The sequence below is a fragment of the Centrocercus urophasianus genome, unplaced genomic scaffold, assembly GCF_019232065.1.
Source record: "Centrocercus urophasianus isolate 14NV4802_14NV808 unplaced genomic scaffold, USGS_Curo_1.0 seq_13, whole genome shotgun sequence".
Taxonomy (NCBI): domain Eukaryota; kingdom Metazoa; phylum Chordata; class Aves; order Galliformes; family Phasianidae; genus Centrocercus; species Centrocercus urophasianus.
In genome coordinates, this window is record NW_024884475.1 from 39,017,089 (window position 1) to 39,039,967 (window position 22,879).

Genomic DNA, 22,879 nt, shown 5'->3' on the forward strand with positions numbered 1-22,879 from the left:
ATCTAACTAGTAAGTACATGGGGTTTTCAAAGCCTTACTAGTAAGTGTAAAGGTATCTGTAACACCTGAATTTAAAAACAAAACAAAACAAAACCATTCCCACCACACACACACCCATGCACTCTAAACAACAGCAGCAACCAAACACCTTAAATGTTGGTTGTTAGCATGAACACTGAAGGGTTTAACTTCACTTTATATTTTAGAATACTTGGATACCTCCTGGTACCAAATAGCTTCATGGTGTCAGTGTCCCGCAGGGTGGCCCAGCTGTCAGATATGGATGGATTTGATTTTATCTTAGTCTCTACTTTATCTCTACTTTAATCCAGAGCTGTCAGGAGAGTGCTCAGGTATCTGAAGGTACAACAGGAAAAATCAATTTCAATAAATTGAAATTGTATGGATTTGTGTTAAATCATTGCAGGAGTGGTGGAGCTTGATGTGAAGCTCCAAGTTCACCACAGTGTGGAGCTTCTATGCTGTGGTGAATTGAGCAAAAATCCTGCATGCTTACTTCTTCGTGTGTTTTGAGAGACTTCTCAGTATTATACCAACCAATAAATTCTGTATTTACGTATTTTTGAGGTGTAGGACTAGAAGCTCTGCAGCGTAGACTGTAATCTCAAATATCAGATACGTTGTATTGCATGTACATCTGTCTAGCTCTTGAGAGGAGCACACCAGAGGATAATGACAGGGGTGGAAAGCAAATATTAACGGGTCTGCCAGTCCTTGGCATGAGATGATATAAACCAGAGGCAACTTGATATTAATCATGGTGCCTTAGGACTGGCATGAAGACAAATTCAGGTCCTGTATTTCTCATACTCTTCTCTCTTTGGCCCAACGAGTCTCAGTCTTAAGCTTGATCCTGTGAATAAATGGCTAAAACTGGATGGGCAAATAGCAGGAGCTTGGAAGGTTTGGATAAGCGTGATTTTTTATTTATTTATTTTTTTTTTTACAGCTTAAACATCTGCTTATGGGATTAGCTGTTTAGCAATTAAGTTAAGTAATAATGCTTTCTCTTGCCCAGTGAATAACATGCATAAGAATATTAAGTGGGTAAGCAAGGAACTGAGTTTAGAGCTGTTTGTGATGAAATGATCAAGATGTGTTGTCACAGTTTTTTGTCATAATGTTATAAATCCATATATTTATCCTTAGACATCACCTGTTTGTATGCATTCTTTATTTCACTAAACACAAGAGATTTGGGTATATCCAGAGAAGGAACAACCACATTAACCAGTGGAGTAGAAAACAAACATGAGAAGAGTTTAAAGCCTAGCAGTGCTTTCAGCACAGGATGTTTCAGGGTGTGCTCTGTCAGCAAATAATTACCGAGCGCCAGCAGGTTGCCTCTCGTTATGGGGTTAGTGATTAAAGTGTTAACCGGAGCCTCCCGTAGGTGCAGCCGTGACTCAGGGAGCGCTCCCTCAGCTGCCGGGAGGAAGGAAAGTGGGAAGGTGAATGCTCCCAACATGCACCGAGGTGTGGGGAGTGTCCTGGCTTTCCAGCACTCCCAGGTTGGTGAGCAAAACAGCAATTCGCAGCTCCGTGAGTTCCGTAGAGAAGCAGAGGTAGCTGTTAGCTCATGCCATGCTGTCATGCTTCTTCCAAGGTATGTGGTACTCCTTTGCTTCTGTTCTGCTCGTGTGCACAGGTAAGTGAAACATAAAAGCTGGAGCTGTTCTGCTAGCTGCGTGACCTGCAGCGTCAGGGGAAAGCAATGTCCTTCGCAGTCATCCAGAACTTGAGTCAGATTATTTTCACGTAATTAAGGTGCCAGAGGGAAGAAGAAATGTTCAGTCAGTTGGAAATTCTTGGAAAAAGTTCCTAAATCTCAAGGCGACTTGCCTTAGTCCCTTGTGATAAAGGAGGCAGATCCCATGCTCACTCAGTCACCAGTAAGGTTTTAAAGACTGTGCGGTGACCTTGGCTACTCTGTGTGGGGAGCGGAGGCTATCTTTCTGGAGTGACCTGAAATAGAAAGGAACTTCACAGCAATGGGTGAGTCATGTTTGAAGTACACTTGGTGAAGCCCTGCTGTGCAGTCACTGTTCAAAGGGAGGGAGCCTCTGGGTGCTGAGGGGCCTTGTTCACCGATTAACACCAACTTGCTTTTGGTTTCAGTACTCAAAGCTGGTCTGGAGCTGCACGAGTGGAGAGGTTGCAGTGTTTTGCATATTTGAGTAGTGCAGCGTGCTGTTCTGTAATAGTGAATTTTAGAACGAAATGTAAGAGAAACTGGAAGACTTAAGGCAAACAAAATCACCTTGTATTCAGTGGGGAAAAAATGCAAGTATTCGAACTTATTTCAAAATAAGTAATTTCTTGTAATTAGATCTTTGCTTTGGTGGTGAGGACATGTAATTGAAAAAGAATGATATATATGTGTGTGTGTATATATATATATAAAGACTCACAGAATTAAAGTGTATGACTAGATAAAGACTGATCAGCAATATAACAATGTTCTGCTGATACTGGATTTCCTATGAATATGAGGAGATGATAACTCTTTTAGAAATAGGTAGCGGTTCAAGAATGGCCTAAATACCAGAGTGCTGAGTTTATTGCATTGCTGATATTCTTACAGTGCAAAGCTCCTTGTGCTGTACAAAATTTTATATGTAAGTTTTGCTGATAGCCAAGTAAATATGATTGTGTGATAAATAGATAGCTGGACTTTGTGGGTTTTATACAGGAAAATGAGAACACTCACACAATCCTGACTTCCAATATTTTTTTGAATAGCTTTAGAAAGTACAGGTTCAAAATACACAGAAATCCTTAGGGGTTTTCGTGTTTCCAGTTCTTCTCAGCAGTGTTAGGAGCTCTGCGTAGCACACTGCTTGCTCTGCAGTCCCCATCTTAATCTATGAATGTGTCAAGAAGCACGTCTAGTCTGTTGCTCACAGCATCTTCCATAGGCTATTAAATATGAACTAAAATGCTGCTTTGCTGCTCAGCTGGACACGTGGATCAGGTGCCCTCTCCTGCAGCTGCATCCTTTTATCCTGGTATAAAAATCTGTGAGGACTTTTGCTCTTACCTTTGTTGTTCCTCCATCCCTGTCTTTTTGCTGTTTTCCTAAAGCCAAGAACTTTAAAACTGTGGCATGTTATGAAATTAAACTAGTTCTCTTATCTCTCCAAACACTCTGACTTTTTCCTTTAAAACATTAATATTATAAAAAAGGAAAATCTATTTTCTCGTCAGATTGGTCATGTACCCTCATGAGGCTGTTTGTTGGTCCTCTCACAGCTCAGGGACTGCAAAGTAGGTTTTTTTTTTTTCCCCATTTTTGTGCACTTCTCTAATAGTTGTTGTCTTCCTCTGGAGGTTCTCATTTTGCATCTGCTCCATTTCCTATTTACTCCTATTTTTCTTCTCTGTCTTTTGTTTCCTGACAAATGTATTTTAGGCTTTAGTCAGCCTTCTCCCAATAATTAAGTTTCTTCTTCATTAGGTGTCAGGCCTTAGGTTGGTCCTTCCAACGTCTGGATTTCAAAATCTTGCCTCTCTGAGGCAATGTCTGATGGGAAGTTATTCAGGAGATATCATTGCATAGGTGCCATGTATAGCAATAGCTATACATTGTTGAGAAAGGTGGAAAATTAACACACTTTGATCATGCTCTAATGATATTTATTCACTTAAATGTTGCTACTGGCATGCATAAAGAACAAATTATAGAAATATAGCTTGCAGACACGTGCAGATCCCAAAGGGAACTCCTGCTCTGTGAAAGGATTGGATGGCAGCGCACGAGTTTGCTCAGCTGTTGAGGAGCCCACGGGCATGGGCTGCCCCATCCCTCATGCTGCTCTGGGGTGAGCTGATAGAGGTGTGTGGTGTGATGCTGGTGAGCAGAGCTGCTTAGATGGGGTTGACTGGGGGAGGCAATAAGCATCTGTGCCAGCTGCAGTTAACAGCTCATTGGACTGTGAGACAGGAAAAGGGGAGATGTTGGTTATTTCCGTCACTGAATGATCTCATTTGGTCTCACTGTCAGTGCTTTGGGGCAGCCAGCAGATTTAAGGTATGCATAAGATTTTTAAAGCAAATACTTCAGTAAGAGCCTGTCACTACCTAGCAGAATAGGTGGTTCTTTGGTAATCTCCTTTTTGTGTTTTTTTGTTTTGTTTTGTTTTGTTTTTTAAAAAATCCAGTCTGTTAAGGTCACTTTTTCATTCATATCAATCACTTTACAGCCAAATTATACTGGGAGGTCTTCAGCACTGAGCAAGAAGCAGTGCCAGAGCTCACTGGGGTGGCTGCTCTGGCTAGCGGTGCCTGAGCTCACTGCTATTCTTCACAAGTTTTTTCATGTCCCATGGAAAGACACTCAAGTGCATGCCCATGTATTCAGGTGCCAGTGTATGTGAACGCCTCTGCATCTTTCAAAACTATTTTGAAATTAGTTCAGAGTGGGAAGCAGATTCAGTTAGAGGTATTAGTAAATTGCATAAAAGCAGATTTCAAGGTGTGGCTGATGGTTACTAAACTCATCTGAGAGGCCAAGAAACAGCAACATCAGACTAGAGTGCAGAAATCTCTTCCTTATATATAAACTCATCCCTGGGCCCTTTCAGTAAGTGGTTTAATTTCACCTTCACCTGGATGTCACCCAAGACGCAGTGGATTTATAGAATGCTTTCTCCTGCTGCTCATGTAAAGTTCATTTCAGTAGCGACCTCATTTGATTTCAGAGGTTGTGTAATAACTTACGACAACCCTTTCCTGTATGTTCTGTGGATGAAAGATAATGTGAAAAATGAGGACAAAAGAGAAGTTTTTACAAGTCATGCATCTTAGACTATGATGACCTTGACATCTAACTTTAAAGAAGAAGCTTGCTAGCGTGGAATCACTTGCTCAGAAAGTAGTCACTTTTACTTAGCTAGTTATGATCTCTACAAGCTTTAATTTCCTTTCTAACTTGATTTCCTGGATGCTATTTGCCTTTACTGTAGACAAAGTGATTTTCAGACATCTTTTACAAGGCTGGTTCTGGGATCTGACATCAGGCTGGAGACATTCTTCTGGCATAAGTGCTAATGGACGATGAGTGATGATAGGTAGATTCCTCTGTCACCATGCTTCAGTTAGAGAGAAGTTAAAGTAGAAATTAATGCAGTCTATGGAGATTGTACTTCTTGCATTGTGATTCCTTTTTTTTCCCCTTTTTACTACTTCTTGGGCTGAGACTAAGATATTTTTGTTTTAGTGTCTTATCAGTTGTCAATCCTGATTTTCTGTTACTTTCCTCAGTTTACCTTTTATTCTAATACCTGAGGGTGAAAGAAAGCAGCCAAGACTCCATAATTATGTTATTGAAGAATGCACTGTTGGAGTATCGTGAGTCTGGCTTTTTGCCTGCACAGTGTGCTGAAATCAGTGCACGGAGATCTGTAAATTGTATTGCTACATCACTTTAATTATAGCCTTGTTCTCGCTTTAATACTTCATACTTCAGGTGGTTTCTTTGTGTGCTGCAGGTTTCTGCCTATGATCAATGCTTTTTCTCTTGTCTGGTCTCACAAACCTAGTTAAGGGTGATTTGCTGAGTCACTTTTTTTTTTTTTTTTTGTGTGACCTTGGGCAATGCTCTATCCATAATTAGCAAATGAATCCTTAGCAGTAAATGGGTTTCAGTCTACTGAGTAATAGTCATGGAGTTCTGGAGTATTCCTAAAATTACTGGAAAACGTAATGGCGTGTGTTGGACCTAGGATTTAAACCACTGTGATATACCTGGTGAGAATGACCTATGGCTTTTTTCCTAGGGGTGGAAAATATTTGGGTATTAAGGCTGTGCACAAAGTAGCTCAAGTATGATTTGTTTAGCCTTTACCTTCAGTGTCTGACTTGCTTTTGCTTTGCAAAACTAAGGCTTTGTTGCTGTGCTTACCATTCAGAGTTCTATTAGAGCTGGTGAAAATATTTTTTTCCTTTTGTTTAGTTTCATCTCTTCTGAATAAATGAAGAAAGTGACTATGAAAGCACAGCATCTTCCTTCTGTTGCCATTAATGAGGAGAAGTTTATAACCAGGTAAATTTTTAGAAACGGAATTTAAAAATACAGTAACTTTGCTTTACTCATTGCTCTGTATTTATTCACTAAAGGAGTCCTGTAGCAGCAGCAGTTCCTACAGCTTGCTTTCTATGAAGCACTGATAGAACAAAAAGGTCTTTTATTTGGATTTCAAAAATTGAAGCACAAAACCTCTTGGTCTGTGGATTTTGTTTATTAGTTAGAACAGCACTTTTACAGGTTACTGAAATAACATTTAAAATTAGGAAAGAAGACCCTTCTGTCCTGAAAAACTGTTGAAATGGAGGGTGGATTCCAGTGTTTAACATGACTTCCATGTGCTTGAAGCACGTAATTTGGTTTCTATCTCCTGATGGTGAAGTTTCTGTTACTGAACAAGATGTATTAGGCTGTCAGCTTCATTCTGTTGTGAGTAGTAGTTCTCTAACTTAGTTAGAATAGGTTTGGAACTACACATGAACTGTTTTACATGAGATGCCTTTCTACAGTTGAATGTTTGTTAGTGATTTTCCTAATATTGCCTGAGTCCCCCAGTGTGTGGTTCCATCACCTTTTTTGGGGATGGCTTTTCCCCATGTTGTCAAGAGCACAAGAACTGGAATATATTGCAGCTTATGCAATATCATTTCCATCCCTCCTGACATTCCTTTCAAAGAAGAAGCTAGCTAAATGTTCCCAAGGATGGAGTTTGTGGTAGAATTTCTGATGCTGCTCTAAGTATTAACATCGGAACCTTAACATGGGTTATGAACAGTGGTGTTGATTTCTCCCTTTTTAAGGAAGATCATTAGAGCTCTGTCCAAAGTATGAAGGCAGTAGATGCATCCCTCCCTTTCTTCCTAAACAGCTGCTCTCTTTATGCTGCTACTGCTTTTAATAAATAATGTTTTGGTTCTTTTTTGTCAGAGGTAATTAGTCTGTGTTAGTTTTCATGCAGTTGGTACACAAAAATGTTTGGAAATTGGAAATGGGACTGTTCAGTCTCAGGAAGAGAAGACTGAGAGGCGATCGTATGAATGCTTACAAATTTCTAATGGGTGAGTGTCAAGTGAATGAGGCCAGGCTCTTTTTGCTGATGGCCAGCAACAGAACAAGGAGCAATGGACACAAACTGGTACACAGGAAGCTCTATACAAACATGAGGAAGAACTTTTCCTGTGAGGGTGATTGAGCACTGGAAAAGGCTACTCAGAGGGCTGTGGATTTTCCTTCTCTGGAGGTATTCAAAACCTACCTGCACATTTTTGTGCACAACTTACTCCAGGGATTTTGCAGGGGGTTAGACTAGATGATCTCCATGGGGCCTTTCCAACCCCTGTGATTCTGCAATTCTGTGAAATGTTCCAGATGAACCAGGTCAACACCCTTCTGTGTTAGTCATGGTTACAACTACTGTTCAAGTTTCCTTGCCTTGGGCTGTGGGAAGTGTTTCAGTATTCACTAGTAGATTTAATATGCACTCAGACTTGCTTCCAACGGAATTTGCAGACTATTGTCCTCCTTCTGCACCTTGAATTGGCAGTTATACAGCTCTTCTTCCAGTCATACCATGCAAATTTTGCTGATGTACCAAGTTTGATTCTTGGGGGTTGCAGAATGGAATTTGCATTTACCTGGCTGAAAAAAATCATAATGTCTTTAAGCATAACTGCTATAAAAATCTATGGGTAAATGCATAGGTCTCAGGTGAGAGGAGGATACAAGCAAGCCTTACAGGATTAGTGAACATACAGTGTGCTCTTCGTGGTTTTCCATGAGGGCGCTTGACCTAACTGCTCCCTTGTATCCTGCCTTCATTACTGAAGAAACTAGTAAAAGTGCACTATATGTTAACCTCTTCTTGGTTTGTCACTACATAGTTCTTCCAGTTACTTAGTGCTGGCTTTCATTAATTGCTGTGTCACAAAGGCACACTATAAGGGACACCGTGGCAATGCCATGGAGTTGCTGACTTTACTGGCAGCAGAACTGCGAGGAGACTCTAACAACAATACCATGCAGCCCTACAGGCTTGGAGAGAAGTGGCTGGAAAGCTGCCTGATGGAACAGGACTGTGTTATAATGTTAGACAGTTGGCTGAATGTGAGCCAGCGGTTTTTCAAGGTGGCCAAGAAGGCCAATGGCATCCTGGCTTGTATCAGGAATGGTGTGGTGAGCAGGAGTAGCAAAGTAATCCTGTCCCTGTACTCAGCATTGGTGAGGCCCCAGCTTGAGTACTGTGTTCAGTTTGGGTATCTCAGTGCAGAAAGGACATTGAGGTGCTGGAGCAGGTCCAATGGCAACAAGGCTTGGAGAATATGCCCTATGAGGAGAGACTGAAGGAATTGGGGCTGTTTAGTCTGGGGAAGAGGAGTCTGAGGGGAGACCTGATTGTTCTCTTCCAGTATCTGAAAGGTGCTTACAGTGAGAGCATGGTCTCTTCTCACAGGTGACAGGATGTGGGGAAATGGCCTCAAGAGCTTCAGGGGAGTTTTAGGTTGGATACCAAGAAAAAATTCTTTACAGGCAGGGTTGTTAAGTGCTGCAACAGGCTCCTCAGAGAGGTGGTTGAGTCACCATTTCTGGATGTGTTTAAAAACCATTTGGATGTGGTGCTCAGGGACATGATTTAGCGGAAGGTTGTTAGAGTTAGGGTAGTATGGTTAGGTTAGGGTTGGACTTGATGATCTTTAAGGTCTTTTCCAAGTGATTCTATCTGCCTCTTTGTTAGGGCAGTCTTGGAGTCCTCTCAGCCAAGGTGTGCTATGCGGACTCAGTCTGGAGCTAGTAGGCTAGTGCATGTATTAATCCTTTTTTTTGGACTAAAAGAAGTTCGGTAAGATGGACGTGAGCAACCAATGTGCCCTCACAGCCCAGAAAGCCGTATGTATGTGGGACTGCATCAAAAGAAGCATGGCCAGCAGGTCAAGGGAGGTGATCCTCCCCTATACTTTGCACTGATGAGACCTCACCTGGAGTGCTGTGTCCATATTTTGGAGTTCTCAGTACAGGAGAAACATAGACCTGTTTGTTTGGGCCCAGAGGAGGGCACAGAAATGATCCAAGGGATGGAATGCCTCCCCTACAAGGGCAGGCTGAGAGAACTGGGTCTGTTCAGCCTGGAGAAGAGAAGACTCTAGGAAGACCTGAGAGCAGCCTTTCATTATCTAAAGCATTTCTGTGAGAAGGAAGGAGACAGACTCTTTAGCAGGGCCTGTTGTGGTAGGACAAGGGGAAATGCTTTCAAATTAAGAGAGGGGAGGTTTAGACAGCTGTAAGAAAACTTTTTATAATCAGGGTGGTGAGGCACTGAGCAGGTTGCCCAGAGAGGTGGTGGGTGGCCCATCCCTGGAGACATTCAAGGTCAGGCTGGACAGAGCTCTGAGCTACCTGATGTATCCATAGATGTTTCTATTCACTGCAGAGGAGTTGGACCAAGATGAACTTCAAAGAACCCTTTGAACTCATAAAATTCTATCATTTTACAACCCTTACTAAATCACTTTGTTTCTAGCTTGTGATTTCAATTGCCTTTGCAACCACCATGGCCTAAAAGACAGGCCTCGCAGAAAGACACAAGTCCTTAAGTATTCTTAAATTGTTCTCAGGGAACTGTCCTCCACAGCTTTCAACCTTCCAAAAGCCCACAAGGTAACAGCTGTCAGTGGAATGATTGCTTGAGATATTAGGTTGTGAAGCAAAGAAGGCTTAAGTATTCAGTGTCTTAAAAGCAAGATCAGCAGGTCTATCACAACATATGTCAATCAAAAATGTGGATCTCTTACTTGCACCTTAATCTTGTTTTGCATCTGGATTCTGCCCGTCTGAGGCCAAGACATGCTTAATCTTGCTTCCCTTTAGCCAGTGTGATGAGTGTTTTTCATGTGCCTGATTCGTATCTAAGTCTGTTATTACTTTCACTTTTGGTGGAATGACCTGAATATAATCCCTCATAGCTCAGAAGACTCAGAACCAAGAATGAGTTACTCCAACACAGTGAGAGGAAAAAGGGCTTTCAACATCTGTATTTCCAGGATTTAAGATCAAAGTGACTTAAGGCAGATGCTGAAAATGTGGTTTTAGAGCCCAACAGGCTTGATAAAGCCACTCAAAATATATTTTGGGAACTGCAGCAAGTTAATGAAGTAAATAATTTATATCCAGAGCCCTAGAGGGGAATGCAGTTTGGGTTCAGCAGTACAGACCTTGCCCTAGTGTTAGCTACTGAATAAAAGCCCTGCTTCTCTTCACCCTTCTTGCTCCCTCTCACAGAGAGGGACAAAGATCACCAAGCAGCAGGGCACTACCAAGTTCAGTTAGTGTCATTCAGAAATGCTTTTCACACAGAATCACACACAGAATCACCCGGGTTGGAAGGGACCTCAAGGATCATGTAGTTCCAACCCCCCTGCCTAGCAGGGCCACCAAACACACACATTCAGATCAGGTTGCCCAGGACCCCGTCCAACCTGGCCTTGAACACGTCCAAGGACGGGGCATCCACAACCTCCCTGGGCAGCCCGTTCCAGGGCCTGACCACTCTCCTTGTATAGAACTTCCCCCTAACATCCAACCTAAATCTTCCCTCCTTCAACTTGGATCCCATCCTTTTGCCCAAACGCTCTGGATACATAGAAATGGAAAGAAGGGGCAGACACAAGACTGTAAGGTATCTGTTTAGAGCAGTCATGGAGACTGGACAGCAAAGAGATACTATGAAATAGTGTTCATTTCATCCCTGAAAATCTCCTTCCTAACTGCTTTGAAATGGCTGATGGGCTGGTCATACTTCTAGGGGAGATTGCTCTTCAGCTCATCATCTCTAATAAAGGTGCCACTGTCACTAGTGATAGTGCCTTTGTGTATTCTAGGGTGTGGGTGTGTTGTGACTGATACAGGAAAACAAACATGGAAAAATTCTCCCAAAATGCTTCATTCAGTGTTTCCGATTCCCTAATATTATGTTCTTAATTCCCTCTCTAAATGTATGTCTTATAGAAGTGTTTAATACTTTGCATATGGTCTCATTCAGAATGCTGCTACATCTGAAATTTTCTTGGTGAACTCAATGGCTTTTGCAGTATATAAAACTTAATTTCTACTGTGCATGGTTGCTATGTGTTATTTGATTCAGTGATGCTGCTGTGAGTCAGTTTTTGTAGTTTTTCTATTTATGCTTGGAATTGGTGTTGAAGCTGTAGTAGTGCTTCTGGGTCTTGAATGATTTCTGTAAGTCTCTGTGTAACTTTGCTGTGAGATAAACTTTAATTTGTTTTAGAACTTCTGTTATGATATTTTATACTAGACAGTACGGAAAAATAGATGCTATTTGGAAATAAGCTTGGTGTTTTCACTCACCACTGCATATCAGACCATGAGACAATCTTGATTGTTAGTCATCTCAGTTAATTCTTAATCGCCATCAGTGAGGCAGAACTCATGCCTCTCTGGCCATTCTACCTGCATTTTTTTATACATGCAGGTAGAAATTACCTTCTTGAATTGTAGTTGAAATAACCTTTGTTGTTTAACTGATCTGGGAAGAATGTTTCTTGATACTGAAAATATTCGTCACCTGGTTTTCTGTTTAGGCTTTTCTAGCTTGAGCTGCTACTTGCTTTTTTCCTTCATGGCTCACAGCACTTCTCGCTTTCTCCTCTCTCTTTTGGGCTCTGTCAATGTGGTGTATGTTGTTCTTCAAAAGCAATACTAAAAAGCAGAGCACTTTAACCAAACTCAGCCTTCAGCTTGTAATTCAAGCAGACTGGCTCTGAGGAGGGTGCTCCCCTGGGTACCTTCTTGTGTGGTACAGCACGGCACTGTCTGCTGGTGCAGAACAGTGACCAGAAGTCTCTTTTGCAGAGAGCTGGTGCCTGAGCACTCACCATTTCATATTTGTGCAGCACAGTATTTATTGCTTCTTCCCTATCTGCAAGGCCCGTGTGAGCTGCAGTGTCAGCACTGTGGGTTTTGGTAGCACTACAGCTGTTAGCTGTGTGATCTAGCTGGGATGTTGTAGAAGCACAATGTGTGTGCCCACAGACTGCTTGGCGTTTGCTCTGTGAAGCATTTTCACAGTAGAAGGTTATGCTGTGCTTCTTTAAACTGTAGAGCAGTTCTGTTTGGAATCTGATACAATGGGCTTGGTTATAACTCTGGCTTGTAGACAGGTGTTTTCTTCATATCTATCCATTCTCCTCTCAGTAAAGACTTAAAGCTGTAATGTTGCAAGCAGAAGGAAACTGAATTATTTTGTATTTGTAGTCGCTTTGATGAAGAATAAATGTAAAAACAAAAATGAATTGAAAACTATCACGTAGAGAAAACAAATTGTAACCTAACTAAAATCTTCTGCAACATTTTGTATGGGAGCATTGTTCCTGTTTGCTTCCCCCTCACTCTAGCAGGAGTTCCAAGTACCAGTTATTCTAGGGCAGTGCTATTAATGTCACCTAAGACCAACTAATTCATTTCCTCTGTATATCAGGTCTTTAAAAAAGTAACTTATGGGCAACCCAGTATCATGACAAAATTTTACTCCTGAAAGACTTAATAATTAACAAACCAATTCAAATGTTCAGTGGGTAACAAAGATTGAAGAAAAAAAAAAAAAAAAAAAAAAAACGCATTACTCTGCCACATAAGCCCTAGATTTTACAGTAGTAGAGATGTTTAAATGTGATTAATTTTATTGTGGTCTTTTATCCTAGAGAGCAGCTCCATTCTCTTCTGAAGGTCTATAACTCTTACTATTCTGATCAAGAAAATCTGCAGTTGTCATATGATCAGGTAAGGATCTGTGTGAAAATGATACAAAAAGTATAAAGTAATAGTTGGAAAAGTACTGATGGGTACTGGTGCTTAACATAGTTAGACTGAACAATGTAGGACACACCTTGCGCCTTATTATGTTAGATGAAATATATCACTATAATCAAAACACCTCAGCAAATGCTGAGTCAAGAGTATGTGAGAAGAGAGGTGAAAAAGGTAAGTTCAGACAAGTGGGAATTTGAGATCATTGAGTGAGATTTCCTTGCAATCCCAGTCATAGAAGATCATTCTTTGGGTTGACCTCTCAAGTCTCAGCTCATTAGCTGGGAGGTAGCTGAACTGCAAAGCTTTCTGCAACATGCAGCTCCTCCCCTACCCCTTCAGCTGGAACAGGCAGTTTGTAATGGCCAGGCTGCCATCACTTGAGTTGATTTGCAGATTATCTATCTCTCCTCAAATGTGAACCTTCAGCACAGAGAATGCAACAATAGCCCCACGAATGTCCCTTCTGTGGAGACCAGAAGAGTCTGTGTAGCTGAAGGACTGATGAAAGTATGAGTCATGCCTCTGATACCACAGTCCCTGGCTTAGCAGTCTAAATATCCTTCAGCATCACAAGATGTTTCTGCTTTACTTGCATCAGAACCAGAAGGACTTTTAGAGAAATTCTGGGTAAATATTGTCTGAAAATTGGAAGTATTCAACTATCTGTCACAGTTCATTCTGCTCAGAGACCTAGTGACCAAATTTGTTGTCAGCAAGAATGGGCATCAATAACACTGTTGCATTGCCCTACCTCAGTGAGAGTGACTTCATTAATGTTGTCTTCCTTCTTTGGCAGCAATTATTCTACCCCTTTGTTCCAAAAGAACTACTCACCCAAGCAGAACAAATAAGATTTGATTTCTAGTTGCCTATGATTGTGGAAATGTTGGTTGGAAAGAGCCTCTGGAAGAATTATCTAATCCAGCCTCCTGTTCAGAGTAATGCTGACACTAGGTCAGGTCAGCTCTGGCTTTAGTGAGCTGAGTTTTGGAAATCTCTAAGGACAGAGATTTCACACCCTCTCTGTGTGACCTGTTTCCAGGTCTGTGTTAGCATGAAACAACAGTATTCCAGTTTAATTGAATGGCTGTGCTATGATGCAGTGCTCCTTTTTTATTCTTTTTTCCCCCCAGCAGCGAGAAGGAAGTAAACCATTTATTGAAGGAATCTTATCAATATTTTGGGGAGTTCGACATCCTATCCGCTTAAAAATTCAAGATGAGAAGCAGATACCCTCTTTTGTAACACTGAAGTCAACAGAGAATGTGGGCTTGTTCCCCAGTAGAAGGTAACATATTAAGAAGGGGGGGATAGCTGATGTTTCGAGGCAGCTCATGAAGGTGGCCTCAAAGGCTATGGCTTATCTAGGATATAGTTGCATATCCTAGATTTCCCAAAGGCTGCAACATCAGGTTGACTGTGCAGCGATGCTCTTCACCAGGTGTAAATGAACTGATCTTTCTCCTCTGTTGGGCAGAAAGATGCATCTTGTTCTGGCTTTCTGCTTGAGAATTGTCAAGAAAGTGAAGGAGGAAGCTGCTCTTGTCTGTATTGATTGTTCACATGCAAGCACTGAGAAATTTATGTACACAAAATGTTTTTAAAAATAAGAATCTATACATCCAGTAACATGCAGCACCTGAAAAAAATGCCTAGTGGTACACATTCTATACCATGAAGCAGAAAGCTGGTGGATTAATACTAAATTATTGTCTGTGCTAGGTTACTTTCTCAGATGTTTCAGGCATGACAACATTGCTTCTCAGGGCAAAGTTAAAGCCAGGAAATGAATACTTAGTCCATGCAAAATCTGATGTTAAAAAACATTAGAGATGTAAACAAATGAGCTGTTCCTTCAGACAGCTGCTTATGAGTGTTCTATGTTGATCTGAATCCTGCTAGATTTCCCAGATCTTTAAATAAATAAATGGTGTAAGTGCTTAGAAGATTTCCTTTTTCTGTTTTTAATACTTTTTCCCAAGCCTTGATTGGTGAATTTGGAATGACGTCTGACAAGCAGAAGCTGAGTAATGTGCAATATGGAGGCTGAGCCAATATTTATCCTGAATGAGTCCCTGGTAAATTCTGTACTTAAGAGCTCCTTTTCTTAATAATTTGTTGTCTTAGATTGCACGAGGTATATGTTCGAATTGTGGGTTTAATTCTGTCATAATTGCAGCTGCTTAGCTCCAGTAAAACCAGGAACAGTCGTCTTCTTGCTCTTGGAATTAGTGGGAAACCTCGCAGGGAGTAACCAGCAATGAACTCGAGTCTGAGGCAAACCTGGTTCTCTTTGTTTGCCTTTAGTAGGTCTCTTGATATCGGTTACGTTTGTCCTGTATGATACAGTCCAGTCAAGCAGTTAAATTTCTCTTTGCCTTTTATTCTTTCAAGAGTGTATGACTGGTAGCAGATGTGAATCTTAAAGTAAATATTAATTCATGATCACAGAAATGTGAAACTGCCCTGACATGCTTTCAAGTATGCAGAACAGCTTGATTGTTTGATCTTAATTGAACTTTTTAAATGCATGGAACAAAACTGAGATAGTTGTTTGGCGTGCTCATTGGAATTAGTTGAATATTGTTTTGATTAGTTATAGGAAATACTTCTTTTTTTTTAACTATTTTCCTACAAACTAGATTATTCTTGGTGAGAGCAGTTAACTGGCCAGAGACGTTTTGCTAGAGACTTTATTCAATGAATTATGGAAATAAAGACAGAAAAAGTTAATCTTTGGAACAGGCATTCTTCTCAAGAGATGGCTTGAAATCCCTGCTGTCCTACAGAACTGGTTTGGAAAGCTCTACAATATTTCATACTCAGAAATGACATGCCCTGTGACTATTTAAATGTCCAAGTATTTTTTTTTTCCTGTGTGTCTGCACATCATCCTACCTGTGGTCAATCTGCAACATTGCTATGAAATATGCAAAGAATTACTGCAAACAACTTAAGGGCTGTCATTTTCAACTTTCAACAGGCTCTAAATAGGATTTTGTTATGTTTGGGATCTCTAATTGCACCAATTTTTTTTTTTTAATGAACAGAAATTTGATTAATGACATGAACTAAAATGACTCGCTTTGCATGCCACATTGAAGGCTGTAATTGTGTTCCATAAAGTTTTGAACAGGGGTAGGAATGTGTTAGCTGAAGCTTGGATACAAGATAAATTAAATTTACTAAGTTAATGTAGGTTTGTTATTTCAGGGGAATGACACGATGGGGAGAATTTGATGATCTGCATCATATTAGCGGAGAGACACTGAAATCTACTGAAGAGAAGCTGAACTCTGAGAAAAGTTAGTGTCTGTGCGCTTGTGTTCACTAAGATCTTTGTTCTGTGACTGCAGAAATAATTTTGCATATTAGATCTCAGTAAAGGGTAATTTTTCTCAGTCTATTTACCATCTTTTGTATGTTGCTGAAATAATGACATATGACTGGTAAAAATATGGCTGTACTGATAAATTTTCAAATTATATGTACTGTGGATGTGGTTTTTACCAAAAAAAAACATTCCCAAGAAGTAGAAAAAGTGGCAATTGTTGCCTGTGGCCACTGCAAGCAGCCTGCTGCTCTTCATTGTGTGCCCATTCCCAACTCTCTCCCAGAAATGTAAAATAAAATAAATCCCTCCACCATGAACCTTCTCACTGTGTTGGTATTGGCAAGGAGCAAGGTGCAGCTGTACAATATGCTGATGCAGTTTCATTCTGTCTAGGTTATTCATATTACGAAAGCAACACACTGAAGTCCAAGAGCGAGCAGGAACATGACTGTGCTACTCTGCCCAGGGCAGTCAGCAGTGCTGCAGCTGTAAGGAAGAGGACCAAATTCCCCATGATTGCTAGAACAGAAGTAGAAACTCACAGGTTTTCTATTAATGGCCACTTCTACAACTATGAGGTATGGATGTAGTCAGTTTTTCTTCACCTGAGGTTTGGGTGCTGGAGCAGAATAAAACCTCTCATGAGCTTCTGGACTTACCCTGCATCACCTTAGCCGGGGGCACATTCCCCACTCGGTCCCCCCTGTATGGTCGTTCCTGCATCCTTGGGCCTTGGCCTCCAGATCCAGGGAGGCAGGTTTCAAGTGCATACAGCAACAGTGTGGTTTGGTCAGGGCTACAAAGAATCCACAGTGGTCCTTCCTTCCTGGGGGGATGCATTCCCTTCTCCTGAGCACACCATGTACCTTCACAGCAACAGTGACAATGTACTTGACAGTTCGCTTCATCCCAGAGCTGCACCAGTTTAGATTCGTTTGAGTCTCAACCTTTGAGTACAGGAGTCCTCATATTCACAGCCTTTTGTTGCTATTTTTGTTTCTTAGACATCAGTTTTCACTCCAGCTTCTGGATCAGAAACCAAGATAAGAATTAACAGCCATATGAGAACAAGAGAAGTAATAGAACAATTGCTTCAAAAGTTCAAGGTAATTGCATGCTTACAGAAGCCAGTGCAACTACATTCTAGAAATGCTAACTTGACCAGTGTCCCACCAGTCCTGTATGAAAAGCAGGACATAACTGAAATCATAATACATGAAATAAAACATATATACATGACAGTAAGCCATAAGTAAGAGGAGTGGCGCTTTTACTTTACAAATGCTTAATGACTAGATATGCCTAGAAAAGATATGTAATTTGCAGTGAAGGGAGAACTAGTGATGGCTTCTTTATGCCTTCGTGCACTGGAGGGGAAATTCACCTTCAGCGTTGTTCAGCGCAGAGAAAGGATGTTTGACTGTGCTTCCCCCTAGTGACAGGCCCTAGTAATTGTATTTTTCTGAAAGCAAAAAGGAAGCGTTGCTTAGTGTGAGTGCCTGGTATGCACACTATTGGATCCAGGCACACAGAGAGATCCAGGAAGCCAAATTTAAAAACTGCACTCTGTGCTCTGTTGTGTGCGGTGTGACTTCTATACAGTTGTACACATATATTGAAAAATAATTTTTGAAACAGTCTCTTTTTTTTTTTCTGAACCTGGTAGTGCAGGGAAGTGGAAGAGATCACAGGTTGCTGTGTTAGTGATAATATTCTTGGAAAATCTGATTATCATCTGAAAAGAAAACTGTATGAGATAGTTACGGATACTGAAAGGAAACTCCAGTAAGATCACTTTTTTGGTCTAAGAAGGTGTGTGTTGCTCCTTTAGGCAATATGGTAGTATTGGAAATCATAAGGCACTGGAGTAGAAGGACAGAGGTAATGGCAGCGCAGCTTTGAATCTTATCCGAACAAAAAGTGTCTTCTAACTTCTAACAAAGTCCTAGTTAGTGGGTTTTGGTTTAACATTGAGTTGAGAAGCATGTAGCTTATCTGCTGCTGATGAAATGCTCAGGAAACATACCAGTCAGTCTGAATAGTGTTTTGGTTTTGTGTTTACAGATAGAAAACAGTCCCCATGAATTTGCACTTTATATTATCCATGTGTCTGGAGGTAAGCCAGATATCATTGTGGGGCATTTCATTTCTATTTATCTTCTGTGTACATGGGGGAGACTGCTTACCTTGGAGTGACAGGATTCATCACAGGCATCTGTCCTTGCACACATTGCCGAAACACAGTGCAGCATTTTTGCTTTTCTGGGACCCCTTAGATATGTGTGCCTCTCTGATGGAGAGGAAAACCTGAATAATTGTGTTCTGGGTGCTTTGGGTGCTGCGAGTATGGCTGCTTCCATTAAACAAGCCTCAGCTTTTCCTGTAATTAACATCTACTTGAGATGCTCTTCTGCTGTTACTTCTGTTCTAGATGACCACATGGCAGTCTTGGGATGCCAGTTTCCATCTGGCAGTATTATGGAATATTTGGAAATATGGAAATATGGAAAAGGGATATAAAGGTTTTAGGGAGTGCTGGAAGATACCCAGCTCAGCTTTGAAATGCTAACCTGTCAAAACCAGACTAAACGCACTTCATTTGGACTTCACAATTTTGAGACATAATCTTGGATCCCCCAGACGTCTAGTTCAAAGTATTCATTTTTAATAGAAAATACCCACTTTTGCAATGCATTACGATTCATTTAGGGTAGTATGGTTAGGTTGTGGTTGGACTTGATGATCTTTAAGGTCTTTTTCAACCTGAGCAATTCTATGATTCTATGATTCTATGATTCTATATTTTGTTAAGAATAATACTTGAGAGAATGGGAGAACTGAGGGAAATGTACCTTAAATATCAAAATGTGAGTCTGAAAGGATGTTTGAAAATTATGAAGTGAATTTTGTTTCAGTGAGTTACAGCTGCATTGTCAGGCCTAGAACTAATCTCTTAAACATGTACTTGATTACCTAAACTGCAACTCCTTTGTGTTGCATTTTGAAAGACACTGGCATGTGGTAGTATAAATGTATGTGCCACATCTTCCTGGGAATATGCATTAGAGACTTGTTATATCCATAATAATTGCACATAAGGCAAAGATAGAAACTTTGCCAAGAAACAAGACTTCCAGATGCATCTAGTACTTAGAAGAACTATTGTATATTCTATGTATCAGCACATTGCTTTTAAATCTCAGAAAAGAAGCAGCTGAGAAGTGGAGACATTCCCTTGCTGCACAGACTCCTGCAGGGGCCATCAGAGAAGGTTGCCAAGTTTTTTCTCATGGACAGGGATGTGGAAGAGGTCAGCAGCGATGTATGTATATCATCATTCTAACAGTTAACAGTATTTTTCCCAGTTAACATAGTCACTAATGAGCATTTCTCTTCATTTTCTTGATAGGTTGCTCAATATATTCAATTTCATCTCCCCTTTTTGGAATCAATTCTGCACAGAATAAACAAAGAAGAAGAACAGGAGATTCAACAGACAATTGCAAAGTAAATAGAAATGAAATCTGGGGGGATCACTTTCAGTCCATTAGAATTCTTACAGTTACAGTTTGGCTCAATAGATTAATGCATTTATGTATCAGGGTGCAGTTACTGCTTACACTGAACTTTGCGGGAATTGCAATTGTTTCTGTATCCTGCATCCCTAAATGACCTGTTGCTGTGGAAGGTACCAGAGTAAATTCCAGACCACTTATACAAGGTTGGAGTTTTTTCATAAAACTGGGAGCCCCAGGGTCAATTCTGTTGTGATTTGGATGTCTTGTGAGCCTTAGACTGGTACTTCAGTTCCTACTTGCTGCTGTGTATTTCCCTGGAATGTGTAAATGCAGTAAATATTGTGGTACTATTTAAGTGTCACTGCATTCAATTTAGACAGATGCAGAACTCCAGATGCAGAAGAATATCCTTTAGAACTTAATTTCTGAAAAATGGCATGAGTGGTTTTGATGGTAGCTCAGTTTTCACAACAGCTGGAGATTAAAGCCACACCAGTGGCTCTGAAACCATGAGGTCGAAACCAATGTGAATCTAAACTAGCTGTGAATCTGCTAACTAATGTCCATCAAATCATTTTGAATAAAAATAGCCAGGAACAGAGGAAAAAAAATAAATAAATACAAGCTATTGCCATTTTCTGTTAGAATGGCTTTCACTGCAACTTTTTTTACCCATTCAACTAGAATGTTCAAGTTCAGGTTAAAAATGTTTTCTAAAGGATTCTGTGTGATTAAACACACTATTTCTCTCTCCTCCCTTCCCTCTCTTTCTCTCAGATACCTTAAAGAGAAGCGTGTGATATGCCAGCACCTTCAAAATCGAACTTTTAAAAAAACAGAGACTACTGTTTGATGTGATTTGGCATATTGCAACTACCACCCACTGCCTTTGGCAAAGGAAAGTCTGTGTTTTCTTGAATGTGCCATCACTGAAGAGCACTTAGAGCACAAAGGTGTGCAAAGTGCTTCTTTCAACAATTATGCAACTGAAACTGTACACACTCCACTATGGCTCTGGAATGCAAGTTGGGGACCACCTAAGAAGATGGACTAAATCATCCAAAAGACAAAGTCTGAATCTAACTTGAAACTTCAGACTGGGAAAAGTCCTGTTCTGAAAAGCAAAGGCTTTAAAATCTTCTAATTTCCAAACCATTACCAAGAGTCTGGAAAATGTTGCAATAACCAGTGTGCTAATCGTGCCAAAAATAAGAAAAGAAAGTATATGACTTTCCTTCTGTTAGAAAAAATGATAAATTTTATTAGGAGGAAGCTTTTCTGTAGAGTTAAGTGGCAAAAGGTATTTATGTATCTAAGATTGCAGTTAGGCATTTCACATAGCTTACAAAAATACCTACATAAGAGAGACCTGAAAGCCCAGTGGCTTCCAATTGTAGGTAAGTAACTCATATAACCTTTGAGTCAAAGTTTGAAGAATGTAAATTCAAAGTCCACCATCTTCATGGCTACTCAGCTCTTAACTGTATGATCAAAAGTATCTCTGGCACTTATTTTAAGCTGCAAAGAATCCTCACAAAGTATTGTGGCATTTGCTTGACTGGGTGCTAGAAGGCATCCCATGTTTTCATTGAGACATATTATTCCATGTTACTTTCTCTGTTTCCTATTTGAAGAAGGAAAGGAGAAGTGTTTAGTGAGAGGCTGACATCAAAACTCTTACAGGATGGGGTTGGCATCCTTCTGCAGATGCAGTTTTTGGACAGTCTGACAGTTGCACAGTGTACAGCATTCCTCTATCAGATCCTATGTGGTTCAATCACGCTGAATAGTAAAATTCAAATTGTAGAGATGTAAATAAAATGTGCACAATTAAGTGCCCTCCTGTAGTACCTTCTTTTTAATGTGATGTCTGTGTTTTGTACCAGCAGTGTGTTTGGTTTCTGCACATAATAGAATGTATGTGCTGAGAGGGAGGGAATTGGTTACAGAAAATATCTAGAAATCACGTGGAATACATCAAGTGTGAAAAGCTGTACTCCCTGTGAGGTGACACTACTTGGATGGTAACTAAAAAATGAGAAGTCATTGTGCTAATTAAACTATTTTGCTTGGGGAAGGTGCTTATTTTAATGTGCAATCTATTATAATCTTACAGAGGAAATTATTGTGGGCATTGGAGCACAGAGGGGAGAAATAAAAACAATTCGGTAGTCAAGCAAGATGCATGGCATTTGTAACAGTTGCCTTGGGTGTGCCAATGTCAGTTCATTGATGCATGCAAATGTCACTGAAATTTCACAGGTGAACCATTCATATATTGATTAGCCAAGTGTTTAGGAGATAGGAAACTCACCATGAAACATTACAGGTTGGGCTTGTAAGGTCAAATTTCAGTGAAGTTTAAGTAGTTAGTGAATGGTCATGTCTTGTTCTTGTCCAAAGCCAAGATGTTGTCAGCTTGAACCAAATCAAGCACTGTCATTTTTTGTTCAGCTGCAGACAGGTATATTTTGGCAACAGCTGGCCATACTGAGACACTAGAAACTATGCTAAAGTATGGGAACAGACCCATATTGGATTGTATTTCTTGCTTTGTTCTGCCTAAATTACTCTAAGGAGCAAATTGGAACTGAAACACAGAACAATATGCAGATAGCTCAAACTTATGAGCAGGGAGAAAATCTAGCATGCACTCAAAAAACTGCAAGGGCTGTTTGCTGCCTTGCTGCATCTTCTCATTGTTTTAACCAGAAAGATGTATTTAAGGTATTTTTGTGTAGGTAGCCTATTTCTGTTGTGCTCCACTTGGTAAATGCTTGTGGTTGTATGAATGTGCAGTATGAAAGTAATGGAGCATGGTACAGTCATAATTCTTTGGTCTGAGATTTGAAAAACTAAAAAGAAAGATAGTGCCAGTGCACTGAGCATGTGGAAAAGTGTTTGCAAAGCAGGTTGTCCAATCCTGTGTGTTCCTAAATTGAGTCATTTTTTGCCATCGTCTGATGTTAAACACTTGGATCCCATTGAATTCACTTGTCTTGTTGAATTAGGACTAAATGGTACTGGAAAACTAACAATGGAGCCTAGCACAAATACAAATGTAGGTTGCTGGATTTAAAGCACTAGTGAAATAAATCTGCTCTGTTACACTGGTGTGAGTTGTGTGAATACTGCGGTCGCTTAAATGAACTGTTTCTGACA

The 22,879-nt window shown here is 40.4% G+C and overlaps 1 protein-coding gene across 7 annotated transcripts; it reads left to right on the forward strand.

The window, feature by feature from the left end:
* The first annotated feature begins 1,454 nt into the window (after nucleotides 1–1,454).
* RASSF6 (Ras association domain family member 6) lies at nucleotides 1,455–22,827 on the forward strand. 7 transcript variants are annotated; one of them, XM_042812848.1, is made up of 11 exons: nucleotides 1,539–1,627; nucleotides 5,975–6,064; nucleotides 12,757–12,835; nucleotides 13,999–14,153; nucleotides 16,079–16,170; nucleotides 16,593–16,777; nucleotides 17,204–17,305; nucleotides 18,264–18,315; nucleotides 19,403–19,521; nucleotides 19,609–19,706; nucleotides 20,495–22,827. In XM_042812848.1, exons 2-11 carry the CDS (start codon nucleotides 5,994–5,996, stop codon nucleotides 20,568–20,570), a joined length of 1,029 nt encoding a protein of 342 aa, XP_042668782.1. In that variant the 5' UTR covers nucleotides 1,539–1,627; nucleotides 5,975–5,993; the 3' UTR covers nucleotides 20,571–22,827. The 7 variants fall into 7 exon arrangements, with proteins under 7 accessions (XP_042668781.1, XP_042668785.1, XP_042668780.1 ...); XM_042812850.1 differs by having other exon boundaries at nucleotides 14,002–14,153; XM_042812849.1 differs by lacking the exon at nucleotides 1,539–1,627 and adding an exon at nucleotides 1,646–1,669.
* The last annotated feature ends 52 nt before the right edge of the window (nucleotides 22,828–22,879 follow it).